Source organism: Plutella xylostella, chromosome 5 (assembly GCF_932276165.1).
Source record: "Plutella xylostella chromosome 5, ilPluXylo3.1, whole genome shotgun sequence".
NCBI lineage: Eukaryota > Metazoa > Arthropoda > Insecta > Lepidoptera > Plutellidae > Plutella > Plutella xylostella.
In genome coordinates this window covers 12,287,225-12,306,492 of record NC_063985.1, presented here as the reverse complement: position 1 = coordinate 12,306,492, position 19,268 = coordinate 12,287,225, and the positions used below count along the sequence as shown (strand labels likewise).

The window sequence follows — 19,268 nt, the reverse complement described above, 5'->3', positions numbered from 1 at the left end:
TATACCAAATAGAGAACCGGACCCATGGTACCCTCCCAAAGGTTTAATTCCTGTTAAAAACGGTTTTTATTACCTAATATCAAGCATGTCAATAATTGGTACAGGAGGTGTCATAAATTGGAAAACGCGTGTCAATAATTGGGAAATAGGGGTTCTTTCAAATTTATAGCTGATAATAAAAAACAAAGACTATAGGGTCATTGTTTTGTCAAAAATATTATAAATGAATATACACCTGAAACCGCTACAGAAAAAAATACCACAATACTAATATTGTATGCGTATTTATGGCCAGTTTTGCAGACAACTCGTCTTAAAGTGTCAATAATTGGGTAGTTTACCCTATTAGTGTATTAGTCTATGCCATAAGCCTCATATTGTATTGTATGGCACAATACTAAACCTATTAAAATGACCTAAGTATTTGGAGATACGAGGGATATCTGCGATCACATTGCGTCATCTATGGCCTTCGATGAGTAGATTTGACCGATAAAATGAAATTTGAAGTTATCTTTTTACTTTAATACTCACACTACAACTATCCCCGTAAAAGACTTTCCGCAGTGGACTAAATGATTAAATCGAGTAAGTTTGTACCATTGTGGAAATCCACATAACAATATCCCGTGAGAAATTATTCGTGCGGGTGTGTTTTTAAACACTGGCAAATAAAATAATATTTATAATAATTATTTGCAATAATTGTAATCAAAAGTAATATTCAAATTATACCAATAAGCCCTACTAATCAATACGAATCATTTAAGCCTAAACACGAGGTAGTTGCTGTATACCGTTGAGGAGTTCCCTTGGCTGCCTTCCGTTTCCATCATCAGATCAGCTCAAGGTAACCATCATATTTTTTTTTTGTTATAAAAACTATATTTACGTCCTAAATTTCATTAGAATCGATTAATAGGTGCCGAAAATGGAAATTCATACCCTGTTTTGGTAAAAATCGGGGGTCCGTACCCGATTTTGAAAATTCTTTTTTTGTTGTATTGGGAATTTTCAAAATCGGTCCATAAACAGCGGAATAATCGGTGAACATACATAAAAAATATATAAAAAAAGATCCCAACGAATTGAGAACCTCCTCCTTTTTTTGAAGTCGGTTAAAAAGAGGGGTGTTATAAATTCATCTGTGGTAGCGTAGCTCTCAAACTACTGAACATATTTTCGGTTTGTTTTTTGTAGGTCATATAGGTAGGTAATGTTACAGTGTGTGTTCTTAGCCATATTTTATGAAAATCGGCTTAGCCGTTCAAAAGTTATGCGACTTTTAGTGTTGAGTGTCGTGGGTTTTTAACGTAGGTTAGGCTATTTTAGTGAATCGCGGGCAGGTTTATGCGGTTATAAGCTGAAAGATATGCAGCCGACTCTTACCCGATAGTATCCTTACCTAGTGTAGGTACTTAATTTTTTTTCTCCTCGGCACTGCATTTTACGAGCTCGCGAGTGCATGATTAACCGCTGACAAACGACGTCTGTGTTTAATGGCGCCACAAGTTTGTAGCTAATTTATGCACGTGACTTCAAGATGGAGGTACTGTGATTAAATTAGCAAATTAATCGATGCTCGAGGAATTTAGTCGGTACTGTGGTGGCATAGTTGAATGTTCAGGATTAATGCAATCCGTTCACGTCGCTACTTCAAACAAGTTCAATGGATTTCACGCCGAAAATCACGGTGTTAGATGATGTTAGACAACTAAGTTTTGCATCGAACGTGTCGTCAGCTTTTGTGAATAATATATTATTCATTTAAGTTCCTATATTTATTTTTATTATTCTCTAAAATCGATCTAAGCATCGTCGTTGCTCAACCTTTCAGTTTCACACATGAGAATTTCAGAGCATAATGATGTGTATGTATATTGAAGAGCTGTAAATTGACTGAATTGTTGTCGGGTCCCGGTTTAGGTAGATGTACTTTAGATTTAGATGTAGTTATGAAGTAAGAAATATGAATGACAGTGAATGTCGCTAAGTGACTAAGTTAAAAAATCAATAGATAACACTTTTAGCTTCATTAAAATTTTTCTTAACACACATAAATGACAATTATTCGGGCCCGATTCACATACTGTTTAAGTCGAGTGTAAAGTAGCTGTACATTGCTGAGTATGTATGACAGATTCAAAAGTTTCGTAAATATACACCCAGCCCAGCAATGTACGTCTACTGCTATGAATCGGGCTAAAGCGTCGGTGAATTCTCAGACGTAATCGTAAGACTCACCGTTTTATCCAGCAGCCAGCACGCGGGAAACACGAGGGGCACGTAGGTCAGCATGTACACCATGGAGGTCCACGACACCACCGTCCCAGGCACGCCATAGTACCGCGTAACCACATCCGAGATGATGGCGTATTGCGTCCACTGCAGCGAGTTGGATGCCGAGTACAGCACGAAGAGGGATAAGATCACCCAGCGGTATTTCCGCTGCTGGTACGGGAGGATAGAGTTCGAGGGCGAGGAGTCCATACTCGGCAAGTCAGACTTTGACCCGTCCACGCGCAGAATCAACTCTGGAGCGAAAATATGCGAATCCGTGCCCGACATTTTTTTGGTATCACAACACTAGTGTCAGCGTAAACTGGTCCACCCACTTGTTAGTCACTAAGTAAATTCTAATATCACATAAAACACGCTATTTAGATCAAGATGTTATCAGATTAGTATCACAACGTTGGTCCATGTAAGGCTAGTCAACTTAGATATTAAATGTTATCTATCGGTTCTCTTTATAACATTGTAAATGGATTAAGATAAAAAAGTTTTAGTATAAAAATTTAGAGACGTGCGTCTTATTGTTCTCCCGTTGGTCCACTGGTGGAATTAATTGATGAATCTGTAACAAAATAAACATGTCAATAAATTAAATACCTATCGACGACGGTTGGCTGGTTGTGTTTTTATTGGGCTTTATTGAACAGTGATTTATCGATTTAAAATGTACAATTGTGTACCGCTTATCGAGGAAGGAGATAGGTACTTTTATGATAAGTATTAGTAGTAAGTATTACAAATCAGATAAAGTGAAAGTGAGAAAAGATTTAAAACTCTGATCGTATGTTAGGTTTAAATACAAAAAAAATACAAAATACAAAAACGTTTATTCATTTGCCAAAAAGTTTTTCAATAAACTAAGCTTGACCCTTTCTTTTAAGTACATATAAGCACCTGTGCCAGAAGAGGTCACTCTTTCTTAACAAAGTTATTTAGCAAAATTTTGACATAATTTAATTCTTATAAGTATTAAATACTTTGACACGGTAATACTATTTTAGTTTTTAATTTTTAATATTAAATTTAAAGCATAAATTATGTTATGTGAAGTAATTCAAGTTTTGATTAAGTATAATGTTTCAAGTCTAACATATTTCAGTAAGTATTGAACCAGTCATACACTGAAGGATAAGTTTAAAACCAAAAATATAATAAAGTACTTAATTGAGATATAAAAGTAAGAATTCAAAATAAAATAAAATAAGAGACTGCTGATAAACGCCATTAAAAGTTTAAACTTATAGTTGTTCATATTATTCCAAATGATTTTCGTAGATATTCTAACTGCGAATTTCTAAAGAACTGCGGAACCGATATTTTTCGGAGTAAGAATAGTAAGATTATGTTTATATAGCAACATACTTATGTAAACAGGAGACACGCCTAGGAAAGATGATCTTATAATGCCTTTAATAATGTTTTGCAGATTAGCACAAATCATATCTTTATATTGTGCGCAAGATAACTGTGAAGACAATAAAACGCGCTGTAACTGTAGTGAACTGAACAAATAAAATTCACAATAAAATTAGTCATGTCCAATATAACGAACAACTTTTTCGACGAACATTTACTGATAACAGATACACACCTGTTGTTTCCTAGTAAAATCTATCATTAGACCACATCCTATTTTTTTGACCAGTTAAAACATTTTTGTATAACTTAGGTATGTATATCTGACTGAATAAATCAAGTCGCGACCATCCTAATCCTAACTAATATTATAAATGCGAAAGTACAGTTCCCCAAAATTGATAATGCACATAGAAATCTTCGTCATTGTTCGGCAACAGTCGTATTCCCGAGCGTTAGAAAACTATATGTATTTAGAGTGGTTGAGTGCATTTTTTTCATGAAATTTTAGTAGAATTATGTATTTGGCGCTAAAAGAGATAATTAATTTATCAGTAACGAAATTGGATTCGATAATTCATAATATTAAAATTTACTTCGAAAATGTTAAGTACAGTACTTTTCAAGTTCTTACTGAAGCTGATGTAAAGATGGATGAAAGAAGGTTTGAATAACACAAGGTTTATATTATAAGAAGAAATGGATTTCAAACACAGGTTTACATTAAAAAATTAAAATCTCAGTTCAAAAGTATTTACAGCTCTGATCATTTCACATTAATATTACAATTACAAACTTGGTCTTTTGGGTGTGGCTTTATTTACAAAGTGAAGTCTATCAATGTGACATATATTTTATTCTTTAATTTGTTTCATAATAAGGCGTCATCAACAATAATTTGATTAAAGTTGAAATTAAATTCACATTTGAAAACAAAACCAAGAACGATGTGTAATAACAGCTCTATACATATAATTCCGCAGAACTGACTGACAAGAGAACTGAAGGACCTTTGACTGATTGGTGACAGCCGCCGACAGCCTGAATTGTTTTCGACATGATATTGACTACTATTTCTTTCAAAAAAGGTGCAAAATCCAATTGCATTGTTTAAGGCTCTTACGATTCAAGGATTCGGGTGTTTCCGGGAATACGACATTTTGCGAAGATTTGCATGCGTATTATTAATATGGGAGAACTGTAACTGTGTCTGTCGGTCTGTTACTCTTTCACGTCAAAACTACTAAACGGATTTGAATGAAATTTGGTATACATACGGTCTAGACCCTGGGAAAGAACATAGGCTACTTTTTATCCCGGGATTCCCGCGGGAAAACTTTTTAAGGCGAAGCGAAGCGCGCGGAAACAGCTAGTAATTATTAATTCCAACATTCGCAGCGATACATTCCATACTCAAATTCTGCTTAACTTACATTCTTTATGTACTGAAACTGGCAGTACGAGTCCGAGAAACATGTTACTCATCATAATTTGCAGTTTTTAAATTTCAAAAGGTGATTCAAAAAAATACAAGGTATATGCAGCAGACGAATTGAGAACCTCCTTCATCGAAGTCGGATAATATTACGTCTACTACCTAGATATACTAAATAAGTAAATCTTCAATATTATTAAGTACCTAAGAATAATGATGTTGCATGTCAGTAGCTGTTAGCTACTGAGAACACTGTGTATTATAATCCTTATTCAGTATATTGAATATTGTATTTCTTCACATAATATTGTATCTTTGTAGAAGGACGTGGACAGTGGAAATCCATTAATATTATTTGACAAACTCCGTGCGTTTGTTATGTCAAGTCAATGCTGAGCTATTGGAATCATACGAAATATATTATTTTGCTTTCAATACATTATTGATAGATATCGAGGACATTGAATTCGACTTTACTACTTTTTATTCACATGCCCATTTTCTCTTTCAATACAGTAGTAGTAAGTAACAAATCTACAATAAATCTAATAGCTAGGATACCACAGCATGCAAATTTAATCCACACTATTTTTCCAGGGTAGAAATTAAATGGTTTATAACCCGTAATGGCGGGTTTTTCATCGTCCATTAGGCGCCGACTGACTGAGTTTCAGCATTAAAAGTTCCGAGCCGATCGCTGAGAGGAAAGATAAATTGCGTCGATCGCACAATCCTTTCACAGGGTTCAGTTACAGTGGCGTATTTTTCTACTTTTCACTTCTAAAGGGTATTGTTTTTACACTCACGGGCAATGAAAAGGTTCCATTTAGAAAAGCACTATTGTTTTGTTTATTGTTCATTTATTTATAAGAATTAAATTACTTCTAACCGGAAAAGGCTAGCTTAATGTCGTCTTCTGCAACATTAAAGTACATTTCACAGAGCATCAGGATATTACCAACCAAAAACGGTAATATTTTGTTCAATTTATTAATTAAATGTTTGAAAAAATATCGGGCATTTTATGAGTGGAACTTTTACATTGCCCGTGAGTAGTGTTGCCCAAATGCAAGAACAAGACGAGACTTAGCCAGTCTTGGTCTTGGTCTTGCGCCAATACACCTGGTCTTGGTCTTGGTCTTGGTCTTGCGCCAATACACCTGGTCTTGGTCTTGGTCTTGGTCTTGCGCTCCCAGTCTTGGTCTTGGTCTTGGTCTTGGTCTTGCAGCAAGAGTCTTGCAAGTCTTGCAATTACCTATTAGTCTATTACTATTTATTAAAGTTTACTTTTTGATTTTAATAGATATTTTTTTATTCGCTATGTTTATGGTATTAGTCGTAATGCGCATAGGTCCAGTTTTTCATTTTCTTTGATACAGTTTTTTGCATCTCATAGAATTCCTAAGCGTACTTACCTATACACCGAACTGTTACACCTAACTACTCAGTGAAATAGCGCTCTGCAAGACGCAAGAGTCTTGCAGGCTATGTCTTGTTCTTGCTCAAGTCTTGCACGGTCAGTCTTGGTCTTGGTCTTGCTAAAAATACGCGGTCTTGTTCTTGGTCTTGGTCTTGCAAAAACGCAAGAACAAGACCAAGACTGCAAGACCAAGACTGAATTTGGGCAACACTACCCGTGAGTGTATAACGTTATAAAATTGTGTGTCACCACTCATTGACATGAGTAAGATTTTGTAAGGGAACATAATTGGGGTCTGGCTGTTCTTTTTCTTAGCGTGTTGTTCAAAATTTAGAGAGAAAAAACATAAGTACATAATAAATAAGTCAGATCATTGGCAAACTCCGTTATGATTACACAGGTCAGTCTTAGCAGAAATGTTTTAGTAATTATTAACAAACAATGTTTTAGTTATTTATACAAAACTTACGCTGGCATAAAATCTGATTAGAAATAATTATATCTGACATCACTGAAACTTAATAATACACCTAGCAGCAAAGAAGTGGAGGTACATTGACCTTTTTTTCTATTATGAATTTATGATCATTATGACTAATTACGATAACACATGTATGCTGAATCCAGTCGCAATGAAATTATAGACACCCTGAGATTACCTTTATTTTTAGCACCAGTGTAAAAACACCCATTCAAAGGTACTGAAGGGTGAATAAATTAACTTTAGGAGTTCTCCCATTTGTAACTTCGCAGATCTTAAAGACACTTAGATTAGTGTTGCCCAAATTCAGTCTTGGTCTTGCAGTCTTGGTCTTGTTCTTGCGTTTTTGCAAGACCAAGACCAAGAACAAGACCGCGTATTTTTAGCAAGACCAAGACCAAGACTGACCGTGCAAGACTTGAGCAAGAACAAGACATAGCCTGCAAGACTCTTGCGTCTTGCAGCTAGGACTTAGCGCTATTTCACTGAGTAGTTAGGTGTAACAGTTCGGTGTATAGGTAGGTACGCTTAGGAATTCTATGAGACGCAAAAAACTGTATCAAAGAATATGAAAAACTGGACCTATGCGCATTACGACTAATACCATAAACATAGCGAATAAAAAAATATCTATTATGTAGTCTGAGCCTATCTGAAACCTAGTTAAACATTGTGAGATATGGCGTTTCGACTTTCTCCGTGTTCGGCATCATAAGGGTCACAGTGTCAGTTAAATAAAGTCCATTTTTCTCTCCACCTTTAGTTTGCAAGGTGCGGGTGCCTATATAAATAGAGTGAGTCGCCCGCGCGCCTCAGTTGGTTTTTGATTTTTGAAGTGAACACTTCGGCAAAATGGCTCAATGTAGCCACGGTTCTCGTCGGCTTCGCTCCGAACGGGGAAAAATATAATATTGAATTTGCGGAGTCCTCGCTGCCGGGAGCAGCGTGATGCGGACCAGGCGGCGCGGGGCGCGGCCACCGCGACACGTGGCGTCGGGGAGCGGGACCTGCCGGCTGCTGCGCACGCAGCCATTGCTGAGGATTTCGCAACGAAGGTTTGAGTTGATAAGCCGTGAGTAAAATGCTATTATTTACTGCTTTTAAAAGCTCAGCCACTGGTCATAATGCTCCGGCGCTTTGGGTTTTATCCCACGCAGTAGGGTCCGATTCAATAGTCGTGGTGATGATTGATCACATATTCCGGTCCTACTAGTGGCGCTTGAGCTAGATACTTACATTAATGACCGCTTTAAGTAAAGCATATGTTAATTTTATACAGGAAAAAATAATAAAAATATATTTTTCTACCCTCAATTTCTAATATTTTTAGAAAACAGTTGATAAAAACTTTGCTATTACGATAATGCACTTGATTATAGCTTATGTAAGGCTTTACAAACAGGAGGTTTCCAGGACCGTCATAGGATTTTTTACAGGAAGCACGTGGCTCCGAGTTTCAGTATGTTGGGACATTGTGGCATGTGCGGCAAGTAATGTGATCCGCCGGTACCTACCCGCTGAAGGGTAGGCAGGCCGATTCGGTGAAATTGAAGTTTCGTGTAACCTGCACCCGGCCCTGTGCTCCCGCGCTGGCCGCCGTCTCGTGCCACCTGCATCGCAGCGTATACACCCGGCCCTGCGCTCCTGCCCTGGCCACCGGTTCGTGCCACCTGCATCGCAGCGTACACCCGGTCCTGGCCCTGGCCACTGGTTTGTGGTACCTGCATCGCTGCATAGACCCAGCCATGCACTCCTGCCCTGGCGGCTGTACACCCGGTCCTGGCCCTGGCCACCGTTTTGTGCAACCTGCATCGCAGCGTACACCCGGTCCTGGCCCTGGCCACCGGTTTGTGCTACCTGCATCGCTGCATAGACCCAGCCATGTACTCCTGCCCTGGCGGCTGTGTTGTCCCACCTGCATCGCTGCGCACACCTGGCACTCCTGTTCTGGTTGCCAGATCCAAACGCCCCCTGTCTGGGAAGAGATTTTATGCTCAGCGGAACCGCCTGCACTATTGCTAGCACGGTCATCATCATCATCAGCCATCATTATGAGTGACTTATTTAGAAGGTATCGAGTAACGTGCGCTATTCATCAGTGATTTAGGCATATGCGGACGAACGTTTACTGCCAAGGTTGGTCATGTTAGCCATACAAGGGCACACCAACGAAGCCTGAGTAACCACCTGCAGTCGCCGTAGCCGCATCGGCATGGATGACGACAAATCGGGTAACGTGCACCGCTTCTAAAAGTGTTATAGCACTTCAATTTGAGGCCTCCGCTGAGGTAGGGTATTCTATTAAAGCAGCTTTCTTCTGAACTACCCAAAGTGACCTGTAGACTGCTCCTGGGGATAGTTGTGCAATCAATTTTTTATTTCGATGTCTCTGCTGAAGAAACTGTATAATGCAGCTTTTGTTCTAAACTGCCTAAAGATCATTGGACTGCTCATGGGAATGGTGACGCACGGTAAGTACAGGAGCGTTACTCTATACTGATGAGAAACGAACGAACGAGAGCTGTCGTGCAATCGGCACGTTTAATACATACAAACAGATAGAGCGGCTCGCGCCGCAGTGCACTGAAAGTTCGTTTTTCGTCATATAAAGTGACCCCCCAGACACTATCTTAAGTGTCATGACACATCGGCAGATTCCAGCTTTGAGTCTTTTCTTTTCTCGGCTGTGAGCAAAGTGAATCCCATCGGCGAGTGTTCAACCTAAAAGCACTGAGCTAATTCCTGATTTCGTGAAAGTCGCTGTTGCTATACCATACCGCTTCACAAGTTACCGAATTTATTATGATCCTCCTGTGTCCAATCCTGTCGGGTGATCATGATCGGAGTGTCATCGCGGTTTCTGAGTGGCACCATATTAGCTGTCTTCCTTATGTCCCAGTGGATTGTGAGTGTATCCGAGTATCCGAGCTCTTTGTTGAAAAATGCGTGAACCTCCTACGCAGCAGCTGTCTACTACGAGTAGTTGTGTATCGAATAAATTGAGTAACGGTGCTCTTGCACGAGACGACTACCTTTTGGTAAAATTATAACTTCCACTATTCTGGGAACATGCATATACCTACTGTGTACTGTGTATCACATCACGTGTAGCCGCAGCCCTACTCAATGTACGGGGCTAGATAATAAACAATGGCAGTCGTCATTAAATTTCTATGAATTTCGAAGGTCATCATTTGGAGCACAATCCAAAGGGTGAAAGTACCTATTCATGCCTAAACGGCTTCTCTAATGAAAATGTATTTTTAATTCGATTCTGGCGCAAACGTTTCATAACTATTTTTCAACGCTGTATCTGCTGAAACTACTTAGACTGACTGGTTAAGATGCAGACGTGCCGTTTTCACAATTCCATTTTGAGTAATCCTCAACTGTTTTATGGATCTTTCAGTTAGTTACGTAACTAGTTACTTACCAAGTAAAAAATTACTTGTGTCATGCTCGTACTCGCATCTCATTTAGGAGCTCTCTGGCCTCTAGCTGAAGGCTAGAACTGGTATATATATCTACTAAGCTAGTACAGAGCTATAACCGGGCAGCGGTGACGTGGTAGCTGCTTGATTTATTAGTTTGCTGAAAACTTTCTAAATAAGTAATAATTATTAGTCATAATATTAACTCTTCGCAGTTCTTTCAGAATGCAATACCAGGTCGCTGGAGTAGGTAACCTTCCTTAGCTGGACAACAAAAACAACAGCCTTTTTGTTTTAATGAATGTCACAGTTATTCGCTGTTCCACTCTCATATCGATGTCCAAGGAATTTTTCTTGGGTATAGCTAACTACCTAAGTTTACCTATAGATAGCCGCAAGCTATCTGCTGTTGGCGAACTGTCAGTTCTCAGGCTCGAGGTGGCTCGTCCAACTGTCCATGTTCCCGCCACCGTGATTGTTGCTTCCACAGATTAGAGAGTCTATGTTGGCTGTCGTTGCATCAGGTCTGATCAGGTACAACTAACATCTTTACGTACCATCTTTATTTAATCGAGCTATTTTGTTTTATCTAGGTTGACTTAATGGTTTTAAAATCGAACCTACAACAATGTAAGTAGGTACCTACCTACGTACCTTTGAAGTTGCAACAAGGCGAAGCCTTAAGGTTTTGGCCGAGACCTGCCCTTAGTATTGACGAACATACCTAAAGGTGACCTTGTTAATGTTTTTCATATGAAGTACTGAACATTTTACTTATCCTGGTGGCATGACTGATCATTTACTTACCCAGTTAAGACATGTTAGCCGGGTTTCATTTATCAACTATTATAATTGTTATTGTTGTGTTAATCAATCTTTATTAATTGATGTCATCTACCAAGGAATGCTGCCAGAGCTCGTAATATTCACACATGATGATACAGAATGATAGTAGCCCACAAAATCGGTGCAAAGGCTTATAAAATAACTTTCCTTCCTAGTAGGACTGCACAGGAACTCGTTAACCGCCGAGTTAGTTAGAATACAAAATTAGACCGTGAATGTAGTGACCTGCATCATGTTTTGAAAAACTGAATACTTAGTTATCCGCCAGTGTCACAGCCTTCATCTAATCTTTTCCAGTAGCTGATGAGGCTGAGATATTTAGTAAAATTATCTTCCCTTCAAGCACCACTCCTCGTTCCAAGGACTAGATGCCGCGCCAGGTGTTGCAGGCCGTGTCGTCGTACAGGGCTGACTGAGCAGGTCCTCGAGGCTCCAGGGTCGGCTGCTGCATTTCTGAGGTCAGTCCAGAATTACATACCCTAGTCAGCATGTGCTGACCTGAGCCCCAGCGGCCTGGATCGATATTCTACATTTTACAGCTTTTAAATATTGTTGCAAAGTATTTCACTGGTTCCATCCATTCGGCTAGTGTATGTTAAAAATATTGCCTTGACAATAACAAGATTTTGATCAATAATTACTTATAAGTATTGCTTTCGAAGAGGCACTGTGTGTATCCATATGTATAAATACCTACCTATATTTATAGGTACATACCTTCCATAACTTTCTGACAAGTCAGGAATAATAAGGAAGTACTTAAGTCTTATGTATACTTATACCTTTCTTTTTAGTATATCTATTACCTAGAAATCTATGCATTATAAATTTATAGATTCAAATATTTATCTACTGATATACTCATCAGTAGCTTATGGGTCACAGTTGGTTTTCTCTCCACCATGCGATAATAAACACATCTCACAATGTTTAACTAGGTTTCAGATAGGCTCAGACTACATAATAGACGCATTTTTCCTGAAATAAAAATGACATATTATGTATCTAGCCTATCTGAAACCTAGTCATTTCTGCATGGTGATATTACAACTGAGGCGCGCGGGCGACTCACTCTATTTATATAGGCACCCGCACCTTGCAAACTAAAGGTGGAGAGAAAAATGGACTTTATTTAACTGACACTGTGACCCTTATGATGCCGAACACGGAGAAAGTCGAAACGCCATATCTCACAATGTTTAACTAGGTTTCAGATAGGCTAGATACATAATATGTCATTTTTATTTCAGGAAAAATGCGTCTATTAAAATCAAACTGAGTGCATGCATAGTTATGTTTTAACCATCGGCACGCCGCTTTTCGGAAGTACATGGTTATGATACACGCGCCGGCGGCTTCTTTTGAAATCTAAAATAATCGTTGCCGCCACGCCGAAATCATAACATTTGACACTATTTGATTGCCGCCATAGGGCGTAGGTATACTCATGCAAAATAATTTCGAATTTTAAGAGTACCTACAGGTGTTCCAAAGAATAAATAAGTTTCAGAGTGCTTAGAATGAAAATGAATACATTATACTGATCACGCAAGTAGTATTATGATTAGGATAAAATGGTAAGGATAGGTAGTAGATGTCATATTAATTCATTCTAGTAAGTATATATTATAATATTGATTACTTATATGGTTTTTAACTAATTACTTAGGTACTATTATTGTACATTTAGCCATTATATTTCTTAAGTTTTTACAAGAAAAAATAGCAAAAAAGTGTTCAAATATCACCCGTTTAATAAATATTGTAGCCACTTTTAAATATACTTGAAACGTGTAAAAAAATTCTACAAAACTAATAAAATAATATAAAAAGCGTAGGTACTTACCTACTAATAAAATAAAAAGCCTGCGATAAGAGATTTGTATTACTTACCAGCCCGAATATCTCTGAGAGAGATGATGAGAGTAAGTATTTACTAGCTGTGACCGCGACTTCATCCACGAGGAATAGTAACTTTGGAGGTATAGTGACGTTCAGGACTTATTTATTTATTTTAAAACTTCTGTCATCAAACATACAAACGAACTCTTCAGCTTTATAATATTAGTATAGATGTACGCCAAAACATTCACTTATATGTAAAGAATAGTGATTGGCACTAATTTGGATTTATTGTACTTCTTTAATTTTAGACCCAAGGCATAAGGCTCAGACTTTTGACCTGACAATGTGGGGGAAGCAACTTAAAACAGAAAGTCTGCGCAAGTTCAATGAACTTTATGAAGAATATAAAAGTCTACACTCACTGAACAAATCTCTGGAATTACCAGAAAAAGAAAATAAAGTATGTGATGAAGATGAAGACGTAATAGACTTTGATAAACTTTATGAATGTCCCTCGACGTCATCTGGATCTTGTCTTCAAGGCTTAGTGATAGACGAGTTGGAGGAGTACCTGAGAAAACCAAGAACTGCCAGCTCGGAAGACATTTTAGATTGGTGGAGGACGCATGAGACAGAGTATCCGATTTTATCGAAAATGGCCCGTGATTTTCTCTCAATACCTGCAACTTCAGTACCTGCTGAAAGGTTATTTTCTAAAGCATCATTAGTAATTAGAAAACATAGAAATAGGTTAAGTGATGAGTCAGCCAGATTGTTACTTTGTATTAATTCTTGGTCAAAAAAATTGATATAAATATCATAAACTAATGATAAAGCTGTTGATTTGTATTGTATTTTATTTTTAACCGACTTCGAAAAAGGAGGAGGTTCTCAATTCGTCTGTATGTATGTTTTTTTTTTTTTTTTATGTATGTTCATCGATTACTCAGCCATTTATGGACCGATTTTGAAAATTCTTTTTTTGATGTATTGGGTTGAGCTCAGGGGTGGTCCCATTTTTTTTTCAGAATTTTATTCCACCCCCAAGGGTGGGTAAAGGGGTAAAAACAGGGGTATAAATTTCCATTTTGGGCACTTATCAACCGATTCTTATGAAATTTATAACGTAAATATTGTTATTATAACAAAAAGATATGATGGTGACCTTGAGCTGATCTGATGATGGAAACGGAAGGCAGTCAAGGGAACTCCTCAACGGTATATAGCAACTACCTCGTGTTTGGGCTCGAATGATTCGTATTAACGAGTAGGACATATTGGTATCATTTGCATCTTACTTTTGATTGATAATTATTGCAAATAAACTAAAAATAACAAAATAAAATAATAATTTTAAAAAAATTAAAAACCGACTTCAAAAAACCACTAAAACGTAAGAAATAATTTAAGGTTTAGACCAATCCTAGGTCACAGTATAAATATACCTAAGCAGGTACTGTTCTTTTTTGAAGTTGGTGCCATATTTCTTCAGATTAACTACTTTGTCACTGCACCAACATCAAAAAAGAACAGTACCTGCTTAGGTATATTTATACTGTGACCTAGGATTGGTCTAAACCTTAAATTATTTCTTACGTTTTAGTGGTTTTTTGAAGTCGGTTTTTAATTTATTCAAATAAATGATAAATCGTAAAACTCTTTTATTAAATTTCTTATAAGTTGAGGGTTCAATCTCTTTCTAGACAAATAAGTATTGTTCATTAAAATACAGTCAAGTTATTGTAATTAATTTGTTTTTTTTACATGTTTTAGCAAATGTAAGCTTATAAATCATAAATGTTTATTAAGAAACAGTTACTTCCATGGAAAACGACATATAGGTCAGTTGATTTTTCGAATTTCTTATCAAATATTCAGTTATTTATTAATCTGCTTGATCTTTACTATGGCCATGTTAATTCAAGCTCACAATGTTCCAATTATAATACGTTTTTCTAAGATTTAAAGTAAACTTTAATAAATAGTAATAGACTAATAGGTAATTGCAAGACTTGCAAGACTCTTGCTGCAAGACCAAGACCAAGACCAAGACTGGGAGCGCAAGACCAAGACCAAGACCAAGACCAGGTGTATTGGCGCAAGACCAAGACCAAGACTGGCTAAGTCTCGTCTTGTTCTTGCATTTGGGCAACACTAACTTAGATACTTACTGTAGAGATTTCAATTATTTTCAGTAAGTATTTAATTTAAATTCCTTAAGTTTCCGTTGAATATGCCTATTGAATATTAAATTGATTGATGATTCTTTAATATGATTGTTATTGAACGGAAGAATATTATAAAACAGCTTCATTAAAATCTTAACAAATACATCTGCGCAACAAGTATCAAAGCAGAATCTTCATCTCTTTTCACCTATAAGGCCGATTGATCGCTTCAATAAGATCAGTAACGAGTTAAGATGTCCGATTGTTATTCAGTTAGTGAAAACGATTTGCGAAAGGTGGATGGTAACGATTGGATGCGGAAAGCTAGAGATCGCATCCAGTGGCGTGCTTTGGGAGAGGTCAAGCAGCGGACTGTTATAGGATGATGATGATGATGATGAAATAGCGTAAACGCGGAACCAACAACAAATCTCGTTCCAGTGCTTATTGAAGTATAAAACTCTTTTAATTCGTAATAAACATTAGACAAAATTTTGGTCGGCCATTGCGCCCGGTGTTCTAAATTTAAACAGTCGTCGGCTCGCATAAATCTTGGGGAACAAACGAAATGGCACGGCTCTAACGGACTATCTTTCCGGGCTATTTACCGGACCCGGCGCTGATCCGGTATACCGTATCGTGCGGAAAACGGATATCGGATCCCGAATGCTATATTCTGTGCCGTTCTTATCGCTTGTTAACAAATGTTGTTTAGGCATGACTGAGGTGCTTAACGAATGTTTCAGAGATTTGTTGCTGGAAATTTTATCCAAGTTGACATAATAGGTATGTACATAGAAAGCAAACAAACATTGCCTTTTCTCGATGAGCATACCTATCCAATAAAAAAACTAATTCGTAACGCTTCATCCGTTTCTGATTGTAAGTCGTTTGTTAATAATCATATTGATAACAATTTACATCATTGCCTTTAGAAAAATATATATGTACACCTAGCCATTGTGAGCATTCTCAGGGGACTCCAGAGAAATAATGTTTATTTCTGCGGCTACATTAGTTTAATCAAGTAAAAGGGTTGTGGGCATATTACGACTGAATTGAGGTGATGTTATGGTTATATACACTTATTAACTTACCCATTAACCTACAATTCTTTTTTTCTATCTATCCAGACTATTCCAGACTAATTAAGTACACTCACGAGCAATGAAAAAGCTTCACTTCAAAGTCAAAAGTCAAAGTCAAAAATTTTTATTCATCGTACATATAAAATTTTCTGATGAACGTCAATTTTTACAAATTACTACAGTGACATACTTAATAATAATATATCAATGGCAGGTGGAACTTTTTCATTGGGAGTGAGACTTAAAGCTACAAAAAATCATCTAAATATACCTAGGTATAAGTAGTTATTGATTTTAATAGCAGTTAACACCGCTATTAGACGTCCGTTAGATTGACTCAATGGATTTTTTTGTATTTATCTTAATGCTGGGTCATTAAAAATTAAGTAAGATTGTAATTAATAATAGTTATAAGTATTACCTATTTTAACAATTAATATTATGCTGATACCTATCGTAAGTTACGAGACATGCCAAAGGAAATATTTAAGACCCATCCCTACACCACCTGTCTCCTCAGCGTTAACTGCAAGTAATATAGTAATACTGTTAAAAATTAAAGCGTCTTTATAGTGATAATGATAAGCTTCTAACTAAAAACTGATTTAATTTATTACCAACCTGTATTACCTCTATAGCGCCACATATTTCATCACTAGATAGGTACTATAGATACTAATTCACTTAATACAATTTAATAAAAACACCATAAACGGCCTCAAAATAGTCAATAATCATAACAAAACCGCACAACACCTCCGCGAATTCGAAGTCCGACTGCTGACAGCCAACATCGCTCAACAGAGTCAAGTGGAGTTAATAAATCGTACTTTCAATGATGGTCCGATGCTTTCGACCAATCGGAAAAGGCCGGCTATGGCACGTGTGTAAAGACTTTTTGTTGTGTTGTCTTTCTTTTTTGGCGAGGTTAGGAATCCACAGACAATGCAGAGCGGTTGCCGGGCGACGGCCGCGCATGCGCGGTGCGTCACGTCACGCCACCTGCTTTTTTCGTTCGGAAATTTTACATTTTGCCATTTTGAAAAGGTTTTATATAAAAAAAAATATGTTACTATAATTCGTACTCAGTTAATTGGATAAGATACTAATCTAAGTAATTACTTATTTAATTGCCATTGGAAAATATATTTTAAGTCGGTTCATTTCTCGTCCTGTAGGTATGGTATACTTACCTATACGATATAAATGACACCTATAAGAATACTTACGCACATAGGTGACTATACTGCCGTCGGTATACTTATGTGTAACCCATCTATTGACCTAGGTCACCATTCACTAAACATTATCGACAATGGACTTTATAGTGCAATACATAGGGTTTATATTGCTGTCCAGTGCGGTAGGTATATTGGACCCGGAAAGATAATAAATCTGTGTTGATAAAATAATGAATCGATTGTAGTTTAATTGATTAGTTGGAGCTGACGGTCGGCGGCGGTTCACTCAACAAGCTCTGACGTTGTTTAAAAGGTAAGTAAAGAACTACCTTCCTACCTACCTAATATAATGAAATAAGTATAAGTATGTACTTATAATAAATATTTAAACTAAGGTACCTACTTTACAATTATAACCGACAATTATAAACTGGGGCAAAAAAGTAATAAAAGTAGGTACTTAGTAACATAATTTTCATGAAAAAAACTATGTACTAGGTAAGTACCAGTGGTCAAAATTCAGGTGAACAAGTGTCTATGGAGATGTACTCAGTGAACATTAGATCAATAAGTAGTTAATTGATCAGAATGACCCCCTGGGTAGCCTGCTTTCAGCTTATTATAGCTAACCTTTTTAAAAATATTGTATACCAAAGTACACCTACCTGATGTATTATTCACTCAAAATTATACTCATATTCTGAAAAGATCAAGTGCCTTAAGTTTTGTAATAGCAGAATTACAACAGAGTGATTTAATTTTACACTAATTTCATAAAATTGCAGTGTATACTACGTGTATATGTGCATACAGTTATAAACAGGAATCTTCTGATTGTTTTTTAAAAATCCGTAAAAGGAATTCCCTATTAGAGTAGCGCATCGAATTTGCATACCGCCCACTTCACATATCGGAAAACGGATTAGCCTTACGAAAACAACACAAATTCAGTTTCGAAAATACCATCAAACTTTTACTTCTAAGAATAAAAGTAATAATATTTGCCTCGCTTACCTCTAGCTAATCCTTTATAATGAAGCACCAGAATAGTATGCAAAAATTTGAAGCCAACGTGGTGTTCCCAGGCGCGTCTAAGTATTGACCACGTCCGATGTTCTTAACTTCGGTGATCGATCCTAATTCTGCTAGTTATAGGTATGTGTGTACTTATGTGTATCTAGATGTTCATTGAGATTGTTAATTTACATCGATGGCATTTTTTTTGAAATATCTATGTTTGACTTACTCTGACACTTGGGGTCCACCAATCAACACGAAGGCCTAAAACCCGAGCCCCAGCAGTGGGGATGATGTGATGATGATGATATACTCTAACAAGAATTGAGTTAAAATGTGAATCTGCGTTCTTACTTACTATGCGAATACCTTTTGAAAATCATAATAATATATGAATTTACACTATGAATAGAATTATGAAATAACTGTCAGTAGCAATCTACATTCAAAATGAGATATTTTACTTTGAAGTGAAAGTCATTGCTACTAAGTAGATTAAAATTAGGTACTTACTCTTATTTAAATTCAACCTCAAGTCAGCTCGTCTAAAGAAGTCTAGAGTCCGTGAAAAAACCTGTAATTTTCAGCAAAATTTGGTGACTCACGCCGCTGGAGCCGAAGCACCGGTGATAAAACCCACTGAAAAGTGATAAATTCTCTAACATAATCTTTTCGGTATTTATTTTTAAATACTTAACTATTCGT

The 19,268-nt window shown here is 37.0% G+C and overlaps 1 protein-coding gene across 2 annotated transcripts in view; it reads right to left on the bottom strand.

Annotated features, from left to right (window-relative positions):
• LOC105382251 (uncharacterized MFS-type transporter C09D4.1) overlaps positions 1 to 17,297 on the bottom strand; it is an 85,954-nt gene extending 68,657 nt beyond the window's left edge. Inside the window, exons 1-2 of one of the 2 annotated variants that reach the window (XM_038112595.2) lie at positions 16,987 to 17,297; positions 2,245 to 2,857 (exon numbers count right to left, since the gene is read on the bottom strand). In XM_038112595.2, the coding sequence (XP_037968523.2) occupies positions 2,245 to 2,568 (324 nt within the window). In that variant the 5' untranslated portion in view covers positions 2,569 to 2,857; positions 16,987 to 17,297. The remainder of the gene's footprint in view (positions 1 to 2,244; positions 2,858 to 16,986) is intronic. The other variant, XM_048633148.1, reaches the window with a different exon arrangement.
• Between the last annotated feature and the right edge of the window lie 1,971 nt (positions 17,298 to 19,268).